This window comes from Canis lupus, chromosome X (genome assembly GCF_003254725.2).
Source record: "Canis lupus dingo isolate Sandy chromosome X, ASM325472v2, whole genome shotgun sequence".
NCBI classification, from domain to species: Eukaryota; Metazoa; Chordata; class Mammalia; order Carnivora; family Canidae; genus Canis; species Canis lupus.
In genome coordinates this window covers 920,939-937,264 of record NC_064281.1, presented here as the reverse complement: position 1 = coordinate 937,264, position 16,326 = coordinate 920,939, and the positions used below count along the sequence as shown (strand labels likewise).

General features: G+C 64.7%; 2 protein-coding genes across 4 annotated transcripts; one reads left to right on the top strand and one right to left on the bottom strand.

Moving 5' to 3' along the window:
- Positions 1 to 1,684: 1,684 nt before the first annotated feature.
- On the bottom strand, positions 1,685 to 14,965 carry AKAP17A (A-kinase anchoring protein 17A). 3 transcript variants are annotated; one of them, XM_049107458.1, is made up of 6 exons: positions 14,811 to 14,965; positions 10,362 to 11,139; positions 9,723 to 9,871; positions 6,990 to 7,230; positions 4,871 to 5,814; positions 1,685 to 3,861 (listed from the first exon to the last, which is right to left on the bottom strand). In XM_049107458.1, exons 2-6 carry the CDS (start codon positions 11,121 to 11,123, stop codon positions 3,816 to 3,818), a joined length of 2,142 nt encoding a protein of 713 aa, XP_048963415.1. In that variant the 5' UTR covers positions 11,124 to 11,139; positions 14,811 to 14,965; the 3' UTR covers positions 1,685 to 3,815. The 3 variants fall into 3 exon arrangements, with proteins under 3 accessions (XP_048963415.1, XP_048963416.1, XP_048963414.1); XM_049107459.1 differs by having other exon boundaries at positions 14,865 to 14,965; XM_049107457.1 differs by lacking the exons at positions 1,685 to 3,861; positions 14,811 to 14,965 and having other exon boundaries at positions 3,898 to 5,814.
- LOC112651823 (basic proline-rich protein-like) lies at positions 11,637 to 14,972 on the top strand. Its single transcript, XM_049107589.1, has 8 exons — positions 11,637 to 11,808; positions 12,823 to 12,928; positions 12,984 to 13,108; positions 13,418 to 13,686; positions 13,739 to 13,844; positions 14,036 to 14,342; positions 14,497 to 14,631; positions 14,738 to 14,972. Exons 1-8 carry the CDS (start codon positions 11,637 to 11,639, stop codon positions 14,970 to 14,972), a joined length of 1,455 nt encoding a protein of 484 aa, XP_048963546.1.
- The last annotated feature ends 1,354 nt before the right edge of the window (positions 14,973 to 16,326 follow it).

Genomic DNA, 16,326 nt, shown 5'->3' with positions numbered 1-16,326 from the left:
ATCACCTGGCATGCCATCACCTGCTGTCCTGCCACCAGGTGTCCTATCAGCTGCCATCCCATCACCTACTATCCTATTACCTGGCCTACCTACTGCATTGTCACCGGCTGTTCCATCAACTGGCATCCCATCACTTGCTGTCCCATCCTGGATATCTGGCATCCTGTCACCTGCTGTCCTGTCGCCTACTGTGTCATTCATAACCTGGCATCCCATCGCCAGCTGTCCCATTATATGTTGTCACCTGCTGTCCCATCACCTGCTGTCCCATCACCTGGTGTCACCTTCCCATCACCTGCCGTTGTCACCTGCCGTCCCATCACCTGGCATCCCATCACCTGGAGTCCCGTTACCTGGTGTTGGCATCCCATCACCTACCGTTCCGTCAACTGCTATCCTGTGACCTGGCATCCCATCACCTGGAGTCCCGTTACTTGGTGTTGGCATCCCATCACCTGAAGTCCAATCACCTAGAGTTCCGTTACCTGGCGTCCCATCACCTGCTGTCCTGTCACGTGCTGTCCTGTCATGTGGCATCTCGTCACCTGGAGTCTCGTTACCTGGTGTTGGCATCCCATTACCTGGAGTCCCATCACCTTGCATTCCATCACTTGGTGTCAGCGTCCCATCACCTGGAGTCCCGTCACCTGCCATTCTGTCACCTGCTGTCTTGTGACTTGGCATCCCATCACCTGCCATCCTGTCATGTGCTGTCCTGTCATGTGGCATCTCATCACCTGGAGTCTCATTACCTGGTGTTGGCATTCCATCACCTACTGTTCCATCACCTGGTATCCCGTCATCTGGCATCCCATCACCTGGAGTCTCGTTACCTGGTGTCCCATCACCTGGAGTCCCATCACAGCTTGCATCCCATCACCTGGTGTCAGCATCCCATCACCTGCTGTTCCGTCACCTGCTGTCCCGTGACCTGGCATCCCATCACCTGGAGTCCCATCACCTGGCATCCCATCCCCTGGAGTCCCATTACCTGGCGTCCCTTCACCTGCCGTCCTGTCACGTGCTGTCCCGTCACGTGGCATCTCGTCACCTGCAGTGTCGGCTGGGGCAGCTGGAATCACGATGCCACAGGCTGGGGGCTTGGGAACAACAGCCGTGTATCCCTCACGGTTCGGGGTGTGGACGTCCGAGTCAAGATGCTGGCAGACTCACGGTCTGGTGAGGACCCGCTTCCTGGTTCACAGATGGCTGCCCATTCCGGGGCCTCACACAGGAGAGGGCCCGGGGGGCTCTCTGGGGCCTCGTAAGGACACTAATCTTGTTCGTGGGGGCAAGGCCCTCATGAGCAAATCCCCTCCCCAAGGCCCACCAGCTGATAACCGCCGCCTTGGGGGTCAGGATTCACGTATGACAGAGACACGTGGCCAGGCACGGCCGTTCTGCTGGGTGCTGGGGGTGATGTGAGCCTGGGGCCCGTGCCTGACGGGGAGGGTAGCGGAGGTGGGCTCCTGGAGGGGTGCGGACAGGAGCACGGGTGCTTCAGCTGGGCATGAAGGGGGCTGTGAGGACGCGTCTACACTGCAGGATGCAGATGGCAGCCACTGTGCACCTGCGGCTGAAACCATGCCTCATCCTGGGGCAGGCCTCTTCCAGACATCCCTGCACACTTTGTTTTTTTAAGACTTTTATTTATTTATTCATGAAAGACACAGAGAGGGAGAGAGAGGCAGAGACACAGGCAGAGGGAGAAGCAGGCTGCACGCAGGGAGATCGATGCGGGACTCGATGCGGGACTCGATCCCGGGACTCCAGGATCACGCCCTGGGCCGAAGGCAGGCACTAAAGCACTGAGCCACCCAGGGATCCCCTGCACACTTCTTAAACCTTTCCCCAAACATGCATTTTACTGAACATTTCCCCCAAAACGCCAGCAGTGCATTTCCTGGTGTAGACGTTTTAAGGAAATGTTGGCTGCGGTCTTCAGAACGGGTCCCACGCAGACCCCGCTGCCCTCAGGTCCAGAGAACATCCCTGCCCCATCCCTCCCTCGGGATGCAACTGATGAAAACCGTCCCCACCGGTCATTCCTGGTGTAAGTCCAGGGGCAGTTTGTATCAAGAGTGGTACCTCGGGATGACAGGGGGCACACTCGGGACAGGGGAATTTCTCGGCAAACAGGTAGAGGTGGCCGAGGTCCCCACTGCAGGCCCCAGGGCATCGACCCCTCAGCATGTGTGGGTGTGGGTGTGACCCAGAATGTACTTTGTCACCACTGGTTTCAGAGTAAGCCGACTGTCCATTTGCCAAAGTCCACCCGGGTGGAACCACGACAGATCAGGAGGCGGTTTTAAGGTTCTCACGATAACACAATGATGCCGATCGCCCAGAAGGAGGCTAACGGCAAAATGTGGTGAATGACAGAGACCCGGACAAACACGGACGGAGAGGCAGACGCTACCCTTCCTCCTCGCCCTACAAGTGTGTAGGACAAAGCTTCTGGGGTGGAAATACTCCCTTCCTGCCCCGTAAACCATCGTGGACACCTCTTCCCAACAGAGTCCATTGTTCCCCGTTTGCCACCAGAGACTTCAAAACAAGAAATTACCAAGAATAAAAAAATAAATAAATAAATAAAAAGAGTGCCAGAAATGAGCAAGGAGTCAGTTCTCCCAAGACGGTACCATGGTTAACTTGTACGCACCCGATAACAGAGAGTCAGAATACAAAGGGCAAAATCTGACAGGAAAGCGAGGAGAATGTGCTGTATCCGCTATTAAGGTTGGAGGTGTCAGCACCGCCCCTCATCAGTCACTGACAGACCCCACAGCTGGGAGGACAGCAAGGGTGGACCGGCCTGGACAGCACTGTGGCCACCCCGCCTTCCTTGCACCACAGGGGCTGGATGTACATGCAGAGCCCTGGATGGGGTCTTCAAAACTCACACTCCTGAGTCTCCTCCCCATGACATCCCATCGGGCAGGTATGGGGCTGGCATTCTCCACCCTTCCCGGGGCCCTCCTGCACCCCCACCCACCAGCCACATATACATCCCATGCGCCCTGAAGGCCACACACTCCCCAGCTGTACCTCCCTCCTCGTCCCAATGCACCAGCGTGTTCCAGGTCGACACCTGTTGCCATAAGCCCCCTCCTCACCGTTGCTCCCTCCAGCATACAGACCTCCGGCTGGAGAACATCAGTCACGGAACCCAAACCCACCTCCCTGAGCTCACATAGAGCACTCCCCGTGACCTCAGAGACCTCCCCCTGACCTCAGAGACTTCCCAACACCCGGTCCCAGGACATTCTGAGCCACTGACGGGGCCAACAAACGTCCAGCGCTGGCTGGGCTACAGGGACCCGGACGGGATTTCCGGGAAGCGTTTCCAATCACTGGGCGCCTGAGCACATCTTGCACCCTCACCTGAGCAGGTGAGAGACAAGATAAGAGCCATGCCAGAGAAAGAAAGACGTGAGTGTGCCGTGTCCATCTCGGTTTGTGCCAGGGAGCTGGGGTGCAGGAGGCCTGTGACCAGCCGTCCACATGCGGACAAGATCTGCGTGTTAGCGACACACGGGCGGGTGGAGGGATGGTTAGCGTCTGCAGTCCCAGCAGGAGCGCCGACTCCTGCCTGTTACGAGGCCAGGTGAGAAAAGAGCGACTTTCACCTTGATTGACTTTAGAAAGCGGCTCTTTAGCTTTCGTGAATCTGCTAGAGTCTAGCTCAGTAAATCGAACGCCTCTTAGGACGCAGGATCCTCCTTCCACGGGCAGAGTTCACAGCGACAGCCCTACGAAGTGCATCGTTGCCCACGAGCGAGCGGCTCTAAAGGAAGCGATGATTTCGATCTGTGTCAGAGCTGCTCAACTACGCTCAGCCCAGGAACGCAGCCCCAAGAGCTTAAACAAACAAACAGAAAGGCTGGAAAATATTAGTTCATTGGAAAAAGGTTTTATTTCACAAAAAAATGCAAACTGGAATAAACACCATCTTTCCTAACGCAAACATTACAGCTATTTTTAAGTGTTTCTTGAGCTTCACTTGGAGAAGCAAATGATTATAAAATTTAACAAGTTTTTAGCCTTAAATCTGTTTGAAACGTTCCAAGTAAAAATAATTTAGCAAAACAGCTTCTTAAAAAAACCACACACGCTAACCTCGACTAGAAACCAAAGCTTTTAACCAACCCCCTTTTTTTTTCTTTATATGCTTAATCACCAGTTTGTAACGTGAACGTCTCTGAAGCGAACGAGCATCGGACCGTGCTGGGGGCGCCCCCCGCGCACCGACGCCTTAGAAAGCACGTCTGAGTGTTGACCTTAAGGACTGGCACGGTCTCCAGGCGTGACGTGACGGGTCACCAGCGCCGCCGGGTGCTACTGGCATCCTAACTGCGCTTCCCAATCAGTTAAAATCACAAAAGAAAAAGAAAAAAAAAAAAAAAAACACACCACCAGGGCAGGGCCTTTTCGAATTTTCGTGGCCCTGTGGGACCATGGCCGTCTGTCCATACGTGACCGTCTGTCCCCAGTGACGTGCAACCGGCCTCCCGAGAATCAGCGCACATGCGGGTGCCCCCAAAGGGGACAGAGACGCTGCTCCGCCTGCGTGTACAGGGGGCTCTGCACTCGTCACCACTCGGCAAGCGCGTTTCCTGACTGAGAGGAAATCGGTGACGTTAAAGCTATCGGATCAACAGTTTGAAGGGACAACTAAAGCTAGCGACTGAGGGCTGCGCGTTCCGACACAAGGGCCGCCAGAGGCTCACCAAGGGACACTTGCAAGGCGCGGCCGTCCTGCCCGGTGGCCCCCTGGCTGCGCTCTGCGGAGGCCGGGCAGAGGAGGGGCCAGAGCGCCACAGGGCCTCGTCTCCGCGGGACGGCCACGTGCGGGAACGCCCTGCATTACCTGTTCCAGGTGCTGCGGTGCCGGCTGGGGGACCCTGAGCGCGACCGGTCGCGGTCGCTGCGGCGGTGGCGGCTGCGCTTCCTGCCCGAGCCGCCCCTGCGGTCGCGGCTCCGCTCCCTGCGGCTGGAGCGCTCCCTGCTGTGGGACCTGCGGGAGCGGTTGTGGTCGGGGCTCGCGCTGCGCCGCGGAGGGCTGTCGTCCTGGCGCGAGTGCTTCTTGTGCTGCCGCCGCTCTTTCCGCGGCTGCCTCCCGTCCTCCCGGCTGCCAGCCCGCCGCGGCCGGCTCCTCTCCCGCTTGTGTCTGTCGTCCTCCCCCCGGCCCCCGCTGGACCGGCCGCGGCTCCCGCTGGGCTCGCGGTTGCACTTGTCTTGCTCCGAACGGGTGTCCTTTTTGGGTACGCTCTGGTCACAGGCGGCGGGCACGCCCTTGGGTTGCTGGTTGTTGTCGGGAATGCAGGCGAGGACGCCGGGGCACCTCTTCTCAGGCGAGCCGTCCCCCGCGGCGGCCAGCCGAGCGCTCAGGCCTTCCCTGCACTGGGCCTCCTCAGCCAGGCTCCCGTTCACATTTTTGGGCGTGCTGTCGGCCTCCGGCCGGGGCGGGGTCTCCCTCGGGGTGCCGGGGGGCGGCTGGCCCACGAGGGGGTGCAGGGAGGCCGCGCCCACGCAGCCGGCCGACACGGTCTGCAGGATGTCCAGCACGGGCTGCAGCAGGTCTGCGTGGGAGACGCCGAGCTCGTCCTGCGTGTGCGGGTCGTCGGCCTTCTTGCTCAGCAGGATGCTCAGCAGGCGCTCCCGCAGCTCCCGCTCCTTGCGCTGCAGCCCCAACGCGCGCTCCTTCTCCTCCTCCACGCGCCGCAGCTCGGCCTCCTGCAGCCGCCGCCTCTCCTCCAGCTGCTGCAGCCGCAGCGTCTCCTCCTTCTGCTCCTGCTCCTGCAGCTTCATGGCCTGCAGCACAAAGGGGAAGACGCGGACATGTACCTCGCGCACCCCACACGCTCCCAGGAGGCGCTGGGTTTGTGGATGCCCTGAGGCCTGGGGGTACCGGGTGGACGCTCCGGCCGGAGTGCGGCCCGCCCGTCCCTACCACGCCCGGGCCGTCATGCGTCCGAGCGAGAAGGAAACCCCGAGGCGAAGCTACGTGGCACAGCCCCGGGGCGGGCATTCCGGGTGGGGCCTGGCCCCTCCGAGGCGCACACGGGGCCTGCTGTGAGGTCGCAAGCGGTCACCAGCGTCAGGGAGCTGAGATTACGAGGCGGACACACGCTGCCGTGGCCGCCGCGGGACGTGCGGGGCCTGGCCTGGGTTAGCGTCTTCAATATTCACCATGAAACAAGAGCTGAGCTGCCACGTCTCAGCGCGCCTGCCAGTCTCCTTCCCGGGGACTTATCACAACTGTAATTAGACAACAGGTTATGGGGTCGCCCCGCGCCTGACTCCGCGGGGCACGCGGCCTGCCCAAGCACAAGGAGTGCCGGGCGGGGTCCCCGCGCGTCCCCGGCCCCCGGCTCGCAGGAGTTACCGGTCGGGCCTCCGGAAGGAGCGGGTGGGAGGAACGAGGCGGCTCTCAGCTCTGAGGCGCTCATCCGCAGCGCGCCGGCTGACACCTGTCAGATCCAGGGCCGCGGACGAGGGACGTGGGCCGACCAGGCCCCATGGCGCCCGCTGAGCCCCGCAGGGACGCCGCCGCACGGGCCCTGTCTAGCAGCGGGCTCGGCCCTCAGCCTCCCGCAGCCCCTGGCCGCTGGCCTGTGGGGTCAGAGCAAAGCCCACGGTCCCGACGGTCCCGGGCACAGCATCTGCCGCAGGCGGGCATCCGCAGGGGCCTAGGGGAGCTCGGCCACTCCCGCCGCCCGGGCAACGGTGACCCTGCGTGCCTGCTCCTTGCGGGCTTCGGGGACCGAGTCTGGGAGGCGTGAGTGCAGGTGACGCTCGTCACGGCGCTACGAGCTCTGCGCAACGACACACCCTAGCATCTGGGACCAGGCAGGAAGGCTACAAGCTACCGACGATGGCGTGGCTGTGAGCACGAACGTCCGTTCTCACGGGGGCGGCGGCCGCCACCTCCCGCTCCGGGCCGCTGGCCAGACCCCCGCGCCCGCCCATCCACGCGCCCGCCGTACCTTGGCCCTGCTCAGCAGCTCGGCGATCAGCCTGATGGACTGCAGGTTGCGCTGGGCCAGCAGCAGCTTGCGCTCTTCCAGCTTGATCTTCTCCTGCAGCTTCTTCTGCTCCTCCGCCTGCAGCTTCTCCAGCTTCTTCTGGTTCCGACGGAACTCGCGATCGCGCTGCTTCTGCTCCCTCTTGCGCAGCTTCTCCTCCCGCTTCCTCTCTCTCTCCAGCTCTTCGAGTTCCTTCTGTTTCCTGCGCAAAATACATGAGGGCTCCGTGAGGCATCTACGCCGCGCCGCGGGTCAGCGCTCAGGACGCGGTCAGCGGGCACAACTAGGCAAGCGCGGACAGCATGGCCACCGGGGCACGTGCACAAGCGCCGCCCTTCTCTTCATCCCCGTGGATAAGGATGGGGGACAGGAGTACTCCCCTACTACTGGGACGGGTGGTAAGTTTCTGCGGAATCTGAGGAACTGGAGAACGGGCAGGCGCACGCCGGAGCGAGAATTTTCAGGACCTTGGGAGGGAGTATCCTACTAACCAAGCTCAAGCCTCAGAATAGAAGGGGTGGCTCTAATGGCACAGGGAGATCAGGTCTGAACAACACACACACAGGTCCAGAGGCCAGCAGCGGCCCCGGGATGCAGTACCAGGCAGGAGCACCGGGCAGGAGCACTGCGCAGGACTACTAGGGAAGAGCAGCAGGCAGGAGCACTAAGCAAGAGCGCCAGGCAGGACTAGTAGGCAGGAGCACCAAGCAGAACTAGTAGGCAAGAGCATTAGGCATGAGCACCAGGGAGGACTACTAGGCAAGGGAAGCAGGGAGGAGCAGCAGGCAAGAGCACCAGGCAGGAACACTGAGCAGGAGCACTGGGCAGGAGCACCGAGCAGAAGCACTGAGCAGGACTACTAGCCAAGAACACCAGGCAGGACTACTAGGCAAGAGCACCAGGTGGGAGCAGCAGGGAGGACCCCTAGGCAGGAACACTGAGCAGGAGCACTGGGCAGGAGCACCGAGTAGGAGCACTGAGCAGGACTACTAGCCAAGAACACCAGGCAGGACTACTAGGCAAGAGCACCAGGCGGGAGCACCAAGCAGGACTACTAGGCAGGACGACTAGGCAGGATCACCAGGCAGTACCGAGACACAGCGTGCCTGCCCCACAAGCCACACAAGTGGACAGGAGAGGAACGCTGGACCCGGGGCCAGTGCAGGAGGTGGAGAGGAGCGTCAGGACACACCCAATGCCCAGTGGCATGCCAGCCCATGACAGCATGGGGGGCGCACAGAGGAGGTCGTGCACACAGCAGCCGGTTCAGGGAATAACTGTGGGTACAGGCAACGCTGAGATGTAACAGCCCCCATCGCTAGGGCTCTGCAAACACGGACGAGTACACGTGTGTGTGGTCACACGGAACGTTCTGGGGGCGTTCTGCTCCGGGAACCACTGAAGACAGAACAGTATGTGCCCTGCAACCCCCCGTGAATGAGATTCCAGAAGAGACAAACGTGCACAGACGGGACAGCGAGGACGGTGGTCAGGAGCTCAGAGATCCCCGAGGCGCGGCCGCTTCCACACAGCCGGCCACCGCCTCAGCACAACCCCTGCAGACAGGCCTTCCTCTCACACGAACCCCACGGAGCCCAAGAACTCACACCCTCCGTGTTCCAGGGGTGGGGGCCCCAACGTGAGGATGGCGAGCGGCCAGAGCAGCAGGCTCTGCAGGCCCCGGCCCTGCCCCTTCGCGGCTCGCCATGACCGCAGCACCCGCAGCACCTGCGCTGCCCCCCGTCTGGGAGCCCCGTGTGCCCAGCTCGCCTGCAGCCCACACACAGGGAAGGCCGGTCCTCAGGCCGCGTGCGCACGTGTCCCACCACTAACACCCAGGGAGTGGGGCCGCACAGGGAACCCTGCCCGCTGGGGGCGTGTGGGTCGTGATCAGCAGGCACACGCACGGCGAAGGGCTGGGCTGCTGGGATAGTGCCGAGGTCAGAGGAGCCGCCCGTGCCCTTCCCGCCCCGGCCCCAGAGGTGCTGACCCAGGGAGCGGCCGGGCAGTGTGACATCCCCAGCACATCCCCAGGAGTGGCGTCCACGGCACAGCTCCGCGCCAGCACGCACCCCACTGCCCCGCAACCACCCCGCCACCACACGCTCCCAGGAGGGATCCGGGAGGGGAGCTGGGTCAGCAGTGACGCACACGGTCTGCACCCACCACCCCCGACGGGACGCTGGAGCGGGAGCAGTGCGCAGCGTGGCCCTCCGTCTGCAGTAGAGCGGAAGCTACGGAAGCAAACCTACGCGCGGCAGCCGAGGAGCGCGGAGTCCGCTCGACGCACGGATAAACCGCAAGACCAGGCGCAGGTGAACCCGGACACCACACGCACATCCAGCCTGCACACACACGACACCCACAGGAGGCTCTGCATGGAAGGCGCCATCTAGGCCCCTGGGAGGCACGTGCATGCACCTGCACACAGAGATGTACACACACACACACACACACACACACACGACAACCACAGGAGACTCTGCATGGAAGGCGCCCTCCAGGCCCCTGGCAGGCACATGCTCACACCTGCACACTCAAACGTGCACACACACACACACGACGCCCACAGGAGGCTCTACACAGAAGGCGCCGTCCAGGCCCCCAGCGGGCACGTGCTCACACCTGCACACAGACTCACGCACACAGCGGGCATCCAGGGGCCGTGTACAGCCCTCGCGTGTGCACACACACCTTTCCTCCGCTCGCTGCCTCTCCTCGGCCTCTTTCTCTCTGCGCTTTTGCTCTTCCCTCTGCTGCTCCAACTCCTGAAGCTTCTGCCTCTCGAGCTGCCGCTTCTTAATGGAGGCGTCGCTCAGGTGTTTGGTGGAGTCGAAGGAAACCTTCGAGAGAAGAGAGCGCAATGACCCACGGGCGCGCCACAGGACAGGCGGCCCCAGGCGGCTCCGCTCACGAGCAGGGAACCCCGCCCCCACAGGTGGCCCCACCCAGGACGTGGGGTCCACAGGCAGGCGTGCCTCGGACACGCGAACACACAGGGCCAGTGATACTCTGCCCTGCGCTCCCGTGTGAAGCCGGGATGCCAGCGGGGCGCGCGCTCTGAGACACGGCTGGCCTGCCCCGTTTGCTGGCAGGGAAGCCCGTCATGCTCCTCAGGGACAGTGTGTTCCCCTCCCCCCCAGCAGGGCCCCTCCGTCCCCTGGACCTGCACCACCAGCCGGCCGCCACAGGCCCCCCTCCGCTGCCGAGGGCCCCCGCAGCCTGGCTCCTCCGCAGGGCCGCCTGTGCGCCTGCCCACACCCGGAGCCGCATGCCACACGAGGGGCACGCTGCCCCCCACCGCCCGCAGCAGGCGGCCCGGCGGGGGCTCACCTTGATGTTGCACGCCACGGCCTTTCCGTCCTCCCCCTTGTACATGAGCTTCATGCCGCGCAGGGCGCTCATGGCCTGGATGAAGCCCACGTACTCGCGGTACTGCACGTAGGCCTCGAAGTTCAAGTGGCCCCCGAAACTGAAGGTGTGGAAGTTGCGCCCGGTCATCTCCTCGCGGTAGGGGTCCAGCATGGGGATGTCCACGTTCCGGATCTCCCCGAACTTCTCAAACACCTTGACCAGGACCTCCTCGCTGGGCTTCTCGGAGCCCGACTCCTTGAGGGCAAACCACTTGCAGGGCAGCCCCTCCAGGTGGATGGTGTCCGGCCGCTCCCCGGGCAGCGTCTCGTTCATGTCCTTGGCATCACGGAAGAAAGAGTCCCAGTCGTGGCGGGTGGGGAAGTCGATCTTGAACTCGGCGGCGCGCACCTTGAGGATGTCGGAGAAGCCGCTGAGCTTGATGGTCTTGCCATCCAGGCAGGCCAGGAACGACTTGACCAGGCTCTTGTTCTCCACCTCGCCCTCGAAGCGGATGAAGTCCATGGTGCTCTTGGAGATGCGCAGCGTGGAGAACTGGTGGTTGTGCACCATGCCCTTCAGCCTCTCCATCACCTCCCAGTTGGAGATGGACTTCCCGGGCTGCTTCAGCTGCGGGAGCGCCACGCTGATGGTCATCTTCGTGATGGGCTTCAGGTACAGGCCGTACGGGGGGCACAGCTCCACCGCCTCAGACGTGTCGTGGACTATGGTAGCTGCGGCCATAGCCGGGACCTCGGGCCTGAAACACAGACACGGGCGGTCAGGGTGGGCGCGGAGAGCAGCGTGCACGCGCCCGGCCCCACGGCAGGCCTGCGGACACCGGCGTGCTTCTCTGCCGTGCCACGGGCACACCTGTCTGCTGCACTAAAACACGCCGTCACCTGCCCTCATGTTTTGTGTTTTTTAATCAGAGGAAACCAGGCTGACGAGAACCTCTAAGAGCAGCCGAGTGCACCAGCCTTTGTGGGTGCCCAGCAGCAGCAGCAGCGGGGCTCCCAGGGCCGTGGACCAACACTGCTAGGGGCTCCCACTGCCGTCCACGGGCGACATGCGGGCTGGGAGCAGCACCCAGGTCCCCCGGGCTGCAGGCTCAGAGGCTGGGGCAGGAAGGGGCACGAAGGGGCAGGAAGGGGCAGGAAGGCGCTCGGCTGCAGCCGGAGGAGGGTGTGCGCAGGTGGTGGCCCGGAGGAAGCAGGAAGGAAGTTCCCGGCTGACACATCCACCGACAACTGCCCCATGGACTCCCGTTCCCTCCGCACCCGCCATCAAGGGACAAGCACAAGGGCCCCTGCACAGCTGGGGCTCCCTGTGGGCACCCGTCCTCTTGCACCCTCTCTGAGCCCCCCCTTCTGCTCGGACCAGTGCGCGGCTTCCGGAGAGATCCGAGCTGCAGGCACGAGCCCAAACGGTACAGGTGGCTGCCTCCGCTGACACCCACGGGCTGGGAAGCTTCCCCACAGGCCCTGAGGCTCAGGTGGGGCGGGGTGTGCAGGGCACAGGAGCCCCCAGCCCAGTCTAGGGGGGTGCAGTAGGACAGTGACCTCCCACACAGGAGCAGCTGCAAGGCAGAGACTCCCAGCCTGGTCTAGGAGGAGCCCCATACTGCAGAAATGCAGTAGGAGAGTGACCCCCACAGAGGAGCAGCTGCAGGGCAGAGGAGTCCCCAGCCTGGTCTAGAGGGGAGCCCCACACGGGAGGGTGCAGTAGGACAGTGACCTCCATAGAGGAGCAGCTACAGGGCAGAGGAGCCCCCAGCCCGGTCTAGGGGGGAGCCCTACACCAGAGGTTGCAGTAGAGCAGTGAACCCCACACAGGGGGTGCAGGGCAGAGGAGTCTCCAGCCTGGTCTAGGGGGAAGCCCCACACTGGGGGGGGGGGGGTACAGTAGGGGAGTGACCCCCACACAGGAGCAGCTGCAGGGCAGAGGAGCCCCCAGCCTGGTCTGGGGGGAGCCCCACACAGGGGGGGGTGCGTACAGTAGGGCAGTGACCCGCACACAGGGGGGTGCAGGGCAGAGGAGCCCCCAGGCCGGTCTTGGGGGTGAGGGGCTCTGGTGCTGGCTGAGACCCCAGACGTCTGCCCAGGACAGCAAGGGCCATCCGGGAGCCTGAGCAGACGGGGCAGTGCCCCCCCCAACAGCACCATCCACACCCACTCCATGACCCGGGTACCCCAGGGCCGTCCCCGTAACCCCCATCCCTGGTGGCTGCCCCGGCCCCTCCCTGTGCCCCGCCCCCAGCAGGTCCTTCAATGCGTCACTGCCAGCCTCCCACCAATAGCTCCCCAGGCTCCCCAAGCCCCGGGACAGCCTGCGACACCGGCCCTTTACCCCAGCGTCTAGGGCACCAGGGCAGCCCCCAGGACTCTGAGCCTGTGTAGCAGCAGCAGCCCCTGTGTCCCCCACGGCCTGCCCCCCACTGCAGTACCCGTGCTGTCCGCAGCCCCCCGCCCCGACCTGACCCCGCCGTCACGCCCACACTCCATGACCCCCCTTCCAGCCCACAGCCCCCAGGACCCGGGCCGGCCCCTGTAACCGCCGGAGACCCGCAGACAGCAGCCCTCGGAGCCCCGCCCCCTCCCGCAGCCCCACGAGACTGGTGCCCCCAGGCCTCCAGCCGCAGCCCCCCCTCCCGGCTCCACGGAGCCCCCAGCCACGCCGCAGAGCCCCTAACCCTGAGTCCAGCCCTGCACCGCAGACCCTCGCCTGCCGTACGTCCCCGCACCCAGCCCCTGCCCTTCCCCGACTGCAGCGCCCTGCTCTCTAGGCCCCCTGCTCGGGGAACCCCGGCCTCGCAGATCCCCTCCCCCTCCCCCCGCCCCCCCAGCACCCGGCCAGCAAACCCCAGCCCAACCACCCACCCAAGTGCCCGCCGCCCTCGCAGACTCCGGACCCGCCCGCCCCGCCCCGCCCCGCCCCGACGCCCCCTCCCCGCTCCCCGCAGCTCCTAGGCTCTCTGGACCCCGTCGTCTCAGCACCCCCAGCCCCGCAGACACCCCCACACCCCCTAACGTCCTCAGGGCCCCAGGCCATCCGTGACGCCGACGCCGCCCCCAGGCCATCCGCAGCCCCCGGAGCCCGGCCCCCTGCACACACGGCCCCGGGGCCGCTGGTCGTCCAGGTCCCAGCCCACCCCTCCGCAACGACCCCCTGCCCCACCGAGGCTGACGTCCTACCCACCGGCCCCGGCAGCCCTCCACGCCGGGGCCCCAGGAGCTCCCACACCTCGCAGACCCCGCCCCCTGGAAGCCCCGCCCCTGGAAGCCCCGCCCCGCAGCGCCCAGACCTCGTAGGCCCCTGCCCCTGTGCCCCAGGGGCCCCCGCAGACTCCGCCCCCGCAGGCCCCTCCCCCGGTGCCCCGCAGACTCCGCCCCCGGAAGCCCCGCCCCCGCAGCACCCAGACCTCGCAGGCCCTTCCCGTGCCCCCGCTGACCCCGCCCCCTGGAAGCTCGGTCCCCGCAGCACCCAGACCCCGCAGATCCCTCCCCCCACCGTGTCTCCGCCGTAGCAGACCGCGGACCCCCCGCAGCACCGAGACTAGGAGGCCCCTCCCCCCGGGGCCCCCAGGGCCCCCGCAGACTCCGCCCCTGGAAGCCCCGCCCCCGCAGCGCCCAGACCTCGCACACCCCTCCCCGCAGTGCCCCCGGTCCCCGCCCCGCCGTCGCACACCCCGGCCTCCCTGGAAGCCCCGGCCCCGCAGCACCCAGAACCCGTAGACCCCGGCCCACCCCCCGGAAGCCCCTGCGCCCATGCACCCCTCCCCTCGCCGCCCCCCGGGCCCCCGCGCTCGCAGACCCCGGCTCCCCGACCGGAGCAACCAGACCCCTCGCCGCTCCCCCCGCTCCCCCCGGTGACCCCGGCCCACCCCCGGAAGCCCCAGCCCCCGGAGCGCCCGTCCCCTCGCTGCCCCCGGAGCCCCCCGGAGCCCCCGCCCTCGCAGACCCGGTAGACCCCTCCCGTGCGTGCCCCCGGTGCCCTCCGCCCTCGCAGACCCCGGTTCCCGGCTGCCCTCGCAGACCCCGGTCCCCGGCTGCCCCCCGGAGCCCCCAGACCCGGCAGACCCTCCCGTGGGTGCCCCCGGTGCCCTCCGCCCTCGCAGACCTGGTTCCCGGCTGCCCCCGGAGCCCCCGCCCTCGCAGACCCCGGTCCCCGGCTGCCCCCCGGGGCCCCCAGACCCCGTCCCCGTGCCCCCGGTGCCCCCCGCCGGGCACCGAGACCCCTCGCCCCTCCCTCGGTGCCCCCGGTGCCCTCGCAGACGGCCCCCGGACCCCCGGACCCCCGGACCCCCGGCCCGCAGAGCGCCCCTCCCCCTCGGTGCCCCCGCTGCCCCCCGCCCTCAGCGACCCCAGCCCCCCCCCCGCCGGAAGCCCCGGCCCCGTCCGCGGAAACGGCTGGTCACGGGGTGTCGCTCACCGGCGCGGGGCTCCGCCTGCGCCCCCGGCCACCGCCGCCCAGGCCCGAGCTCACCGCCGACCCGCGACGACCCCGCAGCCGCGGCCTCTCCGCCCGGCGCCGCCACCCTCCGCCGGAGGCGCCCCCGACGCCACTCGCCGTCGCCGCCGCCCGCCCCTGTGACGCACTTCCGCTTCCGGCGCTCGTGGCCGCGGAAGCGGCCGCGCGGCGGCTCCCCGTTTCGTCTGCCGGGCCTGGCCCCGCCCCGGAGGCGGGACTTCCGGGGGGGCCCCGCGAGGGGGGGCGGGCCGGCCCGGGCTTGGCACTGCGCGTGCGCGAGTCCGCCCCGCCCCCCAGGCGCCAGCTGTGCCCGCGTCCAGCCGGAGGCCTCACCTGGGCCGCGCTTCTGCGGCAGGTGCACGGGCCGCGCCGGGCCCCTCGCGCTGTCGGGACCACGCACCGCCTGCCGCCGCGCCGCACGGTCAACGCGGAGCTCACTTATTTACTACTTAGTTACTATTATTTACTACGCGTCTGGATTGCGGAATAGAAGTTACAATGTAACCACGTCGAAGTATGTAACGGGATAGACACCCACGTCTTCGTGCTTTAGCGCCCTCGCGTCTCTCCTCCTCGTGTAGTTTGTTATGACACACAATTCACTTTGAAATATGATTTGTTTCTTAAAGATTTAAAGTATTTTAAGTGAACGTTTTTATTTCACCTGTTTATTTATTTATTTATTTATTTTTAATTTTTTTTTTAAGGTATTTATTTATTTGTGATAGTCACAGAGAGAGAGAGAGGCAGAGACACAGGCAGAGGGAGAAGCAGGCTCCATGCACCGGGAGCCCGACGTGGGATTCGATCCCGGGTCCCCAGGATCGCGCCCTGGGCCAAAGGCAGGCGCCAAACCGCTGCGCCATCCAGGGATCCCTCACCTGTTTATTTAAATGAACATATTTATGCACATGCATATGCTCATTATAAAACTTGCAAATCCACATAAAATACTTTCAATGTGTAATATGTCATGATCTTTGACACACGTATCTGTAAATGATGCATTAAGTTAACACATTAAGCTCCCACAGTAGGCGAGACACTGTATGAGGCAGGTGTTGAGGGAGGGGCACGTGGGTGGCTCCGGCCTGGTGAGCCTCCAACTCTTGTTTTCAGCTCAGGTCATGATCTGGGGATCATGGGGTCAAGCCCCCCTCCCCCCCCCCCCCCCCCCCCCCGGGTAGGCAGGCTGTATGCTCAGCGGGCCATCCTGCTTCTCCCTCTCTCTCTCCTCCGCCCCCCTCGTCACACACTCTCAGTCTCACTCTATCAAATAAATAAAATCTTAAGGGGGAAAAAAAAAGTATGTCACAAGACCGCCAAGTGAAAATCCAGGGTGGCAGAGCAAGCACACAGATCCTCTGTCGTTTGCACAGGTGCCAAAACCTGAGCTTCGGAGGGGGCCGGAGTGGGTGCAGGGACCCTGGTGTCACATGGGGCTCCTGGCTCTCTGGGTGTCTGGTAGGTGTGAGTC

Coding starts and splice junctions, on each gene's coding strand:
- AKAP17A (XM_049107458.1), bottom strand. CDS start 11,123: ATGGCCGCAGCTACCATAGTCCACGACACGTCTGAGGCGGTGGAGCTG. Junction 7,231..9,722: donor AGGCAGCGAGCGGAGGAAAG/GTGTGTGTGCAC, acceptor TATTTTGCGCAG/GAAACAGAAGGAACTCGAAG. Junction 5,815..6,989: donor AGCTGCTGAGCAGGGCCAAG/GTACGGCGGGCG, acceptor TTTGTGCTGCAG/GCCATGAAGCTGCAGGAGCA.
- LOC112651823 (XM_049107589.1), top strand. CDS start 11,637: ATGGACTCCCGTTCCCTCCGCACCCGCCATCAAGGGACAAGCACAAGG. Junction 12,929..12,983: donor CAGGACCCGGGCCGGCCCCT/GTAACCGCCGGA, acceptor CCCCTCCCGCAG/CCCCACGAGACTGGTGCCCC. Junction 13,109..13,417: donor ACCGCAGACCCTCGCCTGCC/GTACGTCCCCGC, acceptor TAACGTCCTCAG/GGCCCCAGGCCATCCGTGAC.